We start from the raw sequence: 8,666 nt of genomic DNA on the forward strand, positions 1-8,666 counted from the left end.
GCAGGCTTCCCTTTGTCCTTTTTCTGTAATGGGTGGGTTTGGCAATAGAAATTACACAGTTTCTGCTTCTCTACCTCTTGAAGTTAGAGACTGACAGGATTTCCATAGTCTCTGGGATACTTCTACTACTTCTCAATAGGGAAAGCTGCTTATTTTCTTATATAAATACAGGACAAAAAACATTATGCTGGTCCAATTTATAGAGCATAGAGATGCTCTTGACTACTTAACATTTATAGGCTTATTGGCAAATCTTAATGAATTCCCCTTTAGAGGGAGACAGAAGTGTAACTGTACCAAAGCAAATGAAGTGCTAATCAATTATGTCTAAATTTAAAAATAAAGTAATGGTAAATGGTCAGTTACATGCTATTTTTGATTTTAATTTTAGCCAAGGTGATGAACTGGCCCCAAGTCTATGTTCTACCTTTTAAATTTAGTTATAAAAAGGAGTATGTGCAATGATTCTTCATAGCTGTAAGTTCTGAAAGCAAGAGTATATGCAATGTCACCCCTCCTATCAAGAAGGAGATGAAGCTTGAATGAACTCTAGCTATAATATATAAGTAGTAACTGCTTTCAAGTGGATTCTAGAAAACTCTGCAGGATGAGATTATTCTTGTGTTTCCATAGAGCTGAAGCTGCTGCGTAGCTGATCCTCAGCAAAGGCAGACTGATATACTTCCTTTAGTACGTAGTACTGAATCCTGGCCTGGCATTAGGACTCAGTCCTTGCTCGAGGTCTTCCTGGGTATTATGGGAAGATGAAAATAAGCACTAAGTTTGCACAGGTACTGTTAAAAAGAAAAATAGGTATTTTTTTGCTTCTATAGTTTTATAATCTTGATGTAGATTTGAAGTTCTGGACTTAAGTTTGAAGAGAACTTTTAGGAGACAATCTGCTAAATCCAAAGAAGCCTATTTAAGTTTCTTAATTTGACCCCTAAACCATATGAAGCGGTCTAGTTTAGGGAAAAGGTTTCTGAAATGGTTGCTTTTACCCAATTTTCCTTTGAGTCTCATACCCATGATCAGAATATGTAAGCTGTCTCTGCTTTGGTTTACATGAAGAAAGCTACAATAAACTTCTTTTGCTGCTTTCAAGTTGCAGTTTTGGATTTAATGAAGTCACATTTCTGACCCTGTTTTCTCTGTAACATAAATGGAACTATATGACACTGAAGTGTAAAAACCTTCATTCTGCTGGTGTGAGGCAATGAACGGAGAAGCATCTCTTTTGTAGTTTTCTACAATTAGGGAGATGGTGTGTGTGAACCTTTGCAAACATTCCCCATGGATTTGCTTGCTAGACACAGGAAGCTCTTCTTGCCTTTGGTGTCAGGGGAAGGTACTGGAAGGAGGAGGGCACCTGTTACTTATGTGTCCCATCAAAAGTTTTCTTTTTGTGTCCATGTTCGATCGCTATGCTGACAAAAGCTGCAACAGAGCAGCCTCGAGTCCAACACCAGTGCTCTTAATATGCCTGTGACTAGCTCTAGAAATAACCAAGAAAAATACTTCCAACAAATCTGCTTTGCATCTACTACACTTCCATCTGTTGCAGTATTCCCAGAAAACAGTGTGAGTGTGAAAACATTTAGGAGCAATGCCAGGATCATGAAATCTGTTGGGGCATACAGGTGGACGGAATGCTCCTCTTATTTCACTGACTTTATGATTTCATGAGTGACTTTGGCATGTTCTCTATCAAGAGTTTACAATTTATCTGGGTAAGGTGATGCAGATTGGTAGATTTATTATAGTAAACATTGACATTTATATAAGGAACCTATCTTCCTTACTACTGGAAAAGGTCATAATTTGCACAAGGTTTTAATTCCATGGAATAGAAAACTACTCAATATGACTCACAGAAATAAGTTTCAAAACCTGTTGCACAATCGCCTACACATTAGTCCTCAATGAGCAATTTCCCAGAACCTAAAAGAACACACTCTCCTGGTCTAGAGCTGGTCAACAGATCAATAGCAAGTGGTAAAAGAAACATCATTTTCCAACAACATAACACTTTGTATGGTCTTAATCACTAGCAGCATCAAACAACAATATTAATCCAAAAATTCAACATTTTACACAGTAGCCTGCATCCAGGAATCCATAATGGAGCTGAGTATAAAGTGCCTTTTAAAGAAGGGAATGTGTATTTGCCACCCTCATCTATACATCTTGCACTCATGTAGATTTGGTTAAACCAAAAAAGATACCTGAGTTATGCATTAAAGCAGGCTTTTCAACTGAATTACAAATAAATAGATAGGAAAATCATTGTCGCTGAAGGTAATTGTTAAACTTGCTTTAAAGCTTTAAAAACACCACAAAACGTCAGTAGCTGTAAAGGACAAAAACTCAAGCATTAAAAATTAGGAAGATTGTCACCAAGAACTCTGTGGCTACATCAAATTTTCAACTGTAATGATCTATGAAGGATCCAAAAAAAAGGATTTTGGCTCTGAATTAAGTATAGTGAATGTTCCACCTCTGTCTTCCTCTTCTGGCTTCTAATCTAAGCTGTCTGTCTCTCTCTTTAGCAGCTAACTCTGCTGCTTGTTTCTCTTCTCTCTTCCTTCTCAGCCATCTGTGAAGAAAGAAAGAGGACCAGAAGTACTGGCAGTTGTAATTTCAAGTTTCACATCATCCATTCAAAAGATATTTGTCCCCCACTTAACTGGAGGCCACCCTGTCTTGTAGGGTGAAGTTGGGTGTCATGGCTGAGACAGTCTAAAAGCCTGCCACACCCAAACACAGGAAGCACGACTTTTCCACCCCAATTCCCCTGCTTCTGCACCCACCTTTACCTCCCCTTTTTGTTAAACTGGATTAACTTTATGCTCCTTTCATGGACTGAATCAACCCAAGCTTGCTCCAGAACAGGCAACAAGGGTTTGAGAAGATCCCTCTTTTAGCAAAAGCAATTCACTCTTCTCAGCTCAGATTCTGACAAATAGCTTCACAGCAGTGAACAAACAACATCAAGGAACTGATGTATTTTTGCTAACGTATAAGTTTAAAAGGGCATATTCATGCAAAAAAAAAACCCCTCCAAAACAATGAGGACTTCAGCAGCAAAGATGTACCTAAGATAGCTACAGTTTCAAGATGATAGACTACAAAAGTTCTAAATGTGGTCCCTTAGGAATGACCCTACTCACTCTCTAAAAGCTCTGTCACATTCCTCTCTCCTTGGAAAAAGGGGCACTTCCTCAGCTTGGCGTCTCAAAAATTCTATCCGTCTTTCTTTCACATATTGTTGGTGCTTTTTTTTAAGCCATAACCTGTAGGCTTCTTCTGGATCTCTGATCACCTCCTAGTTAATAAAATAGACATGTATACACAACAGTTATCAGTAAATTACCTTTATAATAATGACATTACAATTCCACTGGCATCTCCCCTCCATGAAACATACTTTATAAACACACTAGAGCATATGCTAATTTGACATAGAATATACACGAGCAAGCATTCAAAGCACCATGTTTAAAAAAGTACTGAATTTAGCTTTTCAAGCCCATCACTTTAAGGTAGAAGAACTTTAGAACACCATCTGAATCTCCAGGTTTTGATCAGGTCATGTGCATTAACTGCTTGCTAACAAGTTCTGATGGTAAGGAACACACTCCAAAGAGTCTTCTGGCTGCTTGTTCACTGCAGGGCTCAATCAAATCCTTCTGGTATATGGGAGCATCACTGTATCCCCTGTGATAGTTAAGTTCATATATGCTGTTTCTACATTGCAAGCCACTTTGCCAAGCACATCAATCATAACCTGCAAGTTTAGCTCTTCACTGAAAACAATGTAACAAGAACATTTCCCATTGCTGTAAATTTTCACATGTTTAGCTAAGAACACAGGTTTAGAATTCGGTTTTCCTATTTAACAAGAGCACTGTAGATCTCAGTTCCACATTAAGGAGACCTTACTTTCAATCTCGTCTCTTCCAGCTGCTTTGCACGACGAATTCGCTTTTCTTCTTGTATCTGTTCTTTCTTCTTCTGTAACCAAGCTCTAAAAACGAATTCATTCTCTCTTCTCTTCAATTCTTCTAGTTCCCTTTTCCTTTCTTCTTCCTTAAGTGGAAAGAAAAGCAAACAAACTTAGTTTTTAATAGAATTATCTTAATCTGCAAAGACTGATGCAAGCAATAAATAAGCCATTTGAATTGCATGAGAGACACACTAAAATACAGATGAAACAGAAATACTCAAAGACTGTATCACAGCTGATACAACATTTAGGAAGAAATTGCTTGGAGCACTTCTGTGGCTTGTGATATATTCAGACACTTTCACTCTACTCCTTTTTGTGATTACTTCCATTTCCATGACACCTCTCAACTCACAGACATTTAAATAGCATCAGGCAAAAACTCTTAAAATTAAGTCTGCCCAATATCTCTGGTTAGCTTAGAATCACTTTAAATGGACACATTTTAAAAATAAATGCAGCTCTCATGCTTGATGGACCACTAAACCCTAAAGGATATTTAACAACATCTGGATTCCAGGCATTACCTAATAAAAAAGGGCCTTTTTTTGGACATGAAGTTGCAATGTATTTACCTAAGGAGTATTAATAGCTTCAGGCTTTTTTCAAGTGTACAAAATGAACTGATATTTACAAAATTGATAAATGTTTATTTTACTTATTAATTACATTATAGCTAATGATAAGTACCTACGAGGGGGAGAAAAAGTTTAAATTAAAGCTTCAGCAAGCTGACTAGGACATTTTTTTACCAGGATTTACTCTCTTTGACACAAAAGCTACAATCCCTGCTCATTTCAATACTTTGAGAAATCTAATCTTCTTGCAAATAGGTGATGTTCTTCCCATCTACACACAACTTTCAGATATCCTCCAAACTTTCCATTTCTAATATACTGGAATGAACAAATCTCCACCAAAATGAAGCAGATGGAGTCTAGTAATGTCAAGAAATGTTTCATGCCTGTGAAATCCATCACAGAATGGGAAGAATTCCATTGCAGAATGAAGAAATGAGGCAACATATCCTTACCTTTCCATAAGTCAGCCAACAAAGGAAGAAATTTAGCACACACTGTTAGGAAAATAATCCTCCATCCCCTTACTACCCTACCTTTTACTTTAAATACACAGCAAGGTTTCAAGAGATTCTAGTCTTGTGCGCACAAAGAAAACACTTCAATTATTCATCAGATTTCATACTCCTGATTACTAAGCTGAGCCTCAGCAACCTTTTCAAATAAAGCAGGCTAGAGCTCTTTCCACAGATAGATAGTAATCTTGGAAGCTACTTAGCCAGCTCAATTAGTATATCGCGGCACAGAAAAATGGCAGATCCTTCATATTCCTTTTATAGAACAACACACATAGCAAGTTAACTTTTTCTTAACTTTGTCATCATAATGTGTAATGAAGAAAAACATCAACATTTTTTAACTCTCTGGTAAAGATTTCTGAAGTCCCCATTATAGCTATCAGAGGCTGACTCTATCAAATACAATTTTTTTCTGCATAAGGAGCTGAGAAAGAATTAAAAAGGTTCTTACAGTCACTCTGCTGTGTAAATGTTATATTACAACTGAACACTCTCCCATATGATAATTGCCTAATCTATACTTCTTGAGTACCCAAATGTTCCTCACCAGCCTTACTGTGCTTAATGTAAACTTCCTGCACTGCAGCATAGTATGTGCAGATGTGACACCATGTGCTACATTCCATAAACTGTGTGACTGTAACAGAACCTACGTAGAGAGAGAGTCAAGAAGCAAAAGCAGCAAGAAAAACAAGGCCTATTTTTGAAGGATATATTAAATAAATACTTCATTTCTCCTCTGAGCAAGGCATGGTCCTGTATCACTCTGGGAAAGGAACTTTGAGAGATTCTCTATAAACCCCAGAAAATTACTGTTATTATTGTTGTTGCTATTATTACTACTACAACTATTATTGCTGCCTCTTTTATCAAGGAAGAATGGAGTAAATACCATGAGCACATGATCTTTGTGGAGCAATAGGATGGTCACTGTGATTTACTTTACTCTATGTATTTACCTCTCTCCTCAGTCTTTCATTCCTTAGTTCTATCTGTTTCCTTAATTCTTTTTGTCTGGGAGTAAGAGTGTAAGTGGAGCTTTTCATGGATGTGTTTGCAGACTCAGTCTTCTGTTTTCCCAGATCTCTTCTACCATTCGAAGCAGAATCTGGCTGTGGCTTAGCATCAGATGGAGGTATTTCTTTCATTTGAGACGCAGTGGGCAAAGAACTGGAGAGTGGAGATTTTGGAGATATATGTTGAGTTCCAGTATCTGTAAAAGAAACACTTACTGGGGGCAATATGCCCTGGCTTTCAATATCACATAAACTTAAGAGTTCAAACTTTCCACCTTTTTCCACTAGGACTTTACCATCTGTCACTTCCACATCTGAGCCAGCATATTCTGAAAGTGATGTGCCTTTCTGTCCTGTGCCACCAGAAATACGCAGCTGAGACAGCTGAACTGAACTATCATCTTCTCTTGCAAGGTCAGTTTTACCAACTTCAGCGTCTTCTGCAGGAGGAGCTTGAAGAGCCACCTCACCCTTAAATTTTAATTTCCGTTCTCTGATCCACAGAGCCTGATTTTCCAGCTCTTTCTTGGCTTCTTCAATCTTTTCCAAGACATAACGCTTCATTTCTTCATCCTCTCCATCATCCAGTTCCTGCTCATTTTCCAGCTTGGATTCCTGGATAGAGCTTTCTCTCTCAGTATCAGATTCATGGTGCTCCTGTTCACTATCTGCCCTGGATTCCAAATGTTTTTCATTAGAGTATATCACTTTCACATTTACATCTGCTTCTGAAAGCTGATCTAGTTTTTCTTCCATTTCCTCATTGCCTTCCTGAAAGCTGTCTGCAGCATTAGGAAGTTGTGCTTCAACATCCTCTTCCTTCACTTCAGGTTTCTAAAAAAAATAAAATAAACTAGTCTTCTCTCAACAAAAGAATAGTTATCAAAGAAAGAGAAACAGTGGGAGAGAAGAGCAGTACAAATTACCTGCATCCTAAACCAGACTGTCAGATAGTACATGTCATAACTAACAGCTTTTTTGGCACTAACAAAACTCGTCATTTTCTTCACATTCAAACAAAGTTTAACTATCCAGTAAAGTGATTAGTGACAGCATAAAACCGCAAAAAGTGTTGTACAAACATTTAAAGGAACCCAGAAGTACTTTTGAAAAAAAAATGTATCATTTTCAATGAACACTGAATTTTCTGCTTTACAGATATTATAACCAAACTAACCAGCTTGCTGAAATGTTTTTCACTATAATTCCAAGCACCTTCCTTGTCAAGATTCAGTGAATGCACCTACACATTTCAAGCTATACTGAATTTGTGCCTATGATTCCAAACATTACTCATTCTTGTCTTCTAAATAACACAACTAGCATTTAATGTAACAAATACCTCTTTTTCACAAAGGTTTTGTTTTTCTTCTTCATCAGTTAGGCATTCTGGGTCTTTTTCAAAATCATCATCATATTCTGCATTTTCTGTTGAATCACTCACATCTGCTTGATCTTCCTTTTCACTCATTTTGGTGATGTGTTAGAGTAATACTACAAAAAGGAGAGGGAATAAAATGTTTTAAAACTCTAATGACACACAAATACTGATATATCCTGTGACACACACATCAAACTTGTGAACAGTATTAATATAAGCATGTTAGACAATGCCACAGCACCTCAGGACTAAGGATCACTGATGGATCATAAACATGAATGGTTTTGGCCTTTCCAGCTCTGGCTACTGGGAAAAGGTTTAAGTTAATGTAAATCAAGGTGATTTAAGGTCTCTGACAGAGTTTAAACTAGAACTCATGATCTTTTAACAGTTAGCCTTGTGCTTGGACAAGGAGACTACTACTTTATGTTATGTTAGCCAAAAGTGCTACAAACTTCTTGCTTGTATCTCATCTTGTTTGTATCTTATCTTGTTTAAATGCAGTGTAACTTTAAATGCTCATTAACCTGTTAATAATGCTCATGACAAAACTGAAGATGAGCCACTATAAGGACTGAATCTTTTAAAAAATCTTTGTACTGCATAGCACACAGGTGCCACCAGCTCCTGAAGGACTGCTTAAAGGCCAGTGTTTGGTGCTCCAGGCTGACTGCCTACTGCTCCTCAGCTCAGTTCACACAGTACAAGGCATCAAAGATGCAAAAGTTTAAAGATGTGAACACACAAGCCTAGAGAGCTGATTCTGTTCTGTTTATAGCTTTAGCCCCTCATCATTCTTTCAATGATTTGTTTATTACTTTTTACAAAAGCAGCACAGAAGAAGAAAACATCAATTATTCAAAAGTTCCTGTTCTTGTACCATCTGCTGTAGGCTGGAAGGTGCCACTTCTACATGTCTCTAGTAGGATTAATCTGTGTAATTTTCAATATATTAAAGATCATGATTGTTGTGACAGGACAAGGAGTAATGGGTACAAATTGAAAGAGGGGAAATTTAGATTAGACATTAGGATTAAATTCTTTGTTGTTTCAGCAATAAGGCACTGGAACAGGTTTCCCAGGGAGATTATGGCTGCCCCATTCCTGAAAGTCTTCAAGACCAGGTTGGATGGTGCTTTGAGCAACATGGTCTAGTGGAAGGTGTCC

The 8,666-nt window shown here is 37.5% G+C and overlaps 1 protein-coding gene across 1 annotated transcript; it reads right to left on the reverse strand.

Moving 5' to 3' along the window:
• Window positions 1–2,475: 2,475 nt before the first annotated feature.
• CCDC181 (coiled-coil domain containing 181) lies at window positions 2,476–7,589 on the reverse strand. The gene is made up of 5 exons (XM_062514870.1): window positions 7,461–7,589; window positions 6,062–6,952; window positions 3,943–4,089; window positions 3,171–3,325; window positions 2,476–2,596 (listed from the first exon to the last, which is right to left on the reverse strand). The coding sequence occupies exons 1-5, from the start codon at window positions 7,587–7,589 to the stop codon at window positions 2,476–2,478; spliced, it is 1,443 nt and encodes a 480-aa protein (XP_062370854.1).
• Between the last annotated feature and the right edge of the window lie 1,077 nt (window positions 7,590–8,666).

The sequence above is a fragment of the Cinclus cinclus genome, chromosome 2 (genome assembly GCF_963662255.1).
Source record: "Cinclus cinclus chromosome 2, bCinCin1.1, whole genome shotgun sequence".
In the NCBI taxonomy this organism is placed as follows: domain Eukaryota; kingdom Metazoa; phylum Chordata; class Aves; order Passeriformes; family Cinclidae; genus Cinclus; species Cinclus cinclus.

Bases quoted from the DNA above. Each gene is read 5' to 3' on its own strand.
- CCDC181 (XM_062514870.1), bottom strand. From the start codon at position 7,589: ATGAGTGAAAAGGAAGATCAAGCAGATGTGAGTGATTCAACAGAAAAT. The intron at 6,953-7,460 runs GTATTTGTTACA...TATTTTTTTTAG, and splicing joins AAAACCTTTGTGAAAAAGAG to AAACCTGAAGTGAAGGAAGA. The intron at 4,090-6,061 runs GTAAATACATAG...TTTCCACTTAAG, and splicing joins ATGAAAGACTGAGGAGAGAG to GAAGAAGAAAGGAAAAGGGA.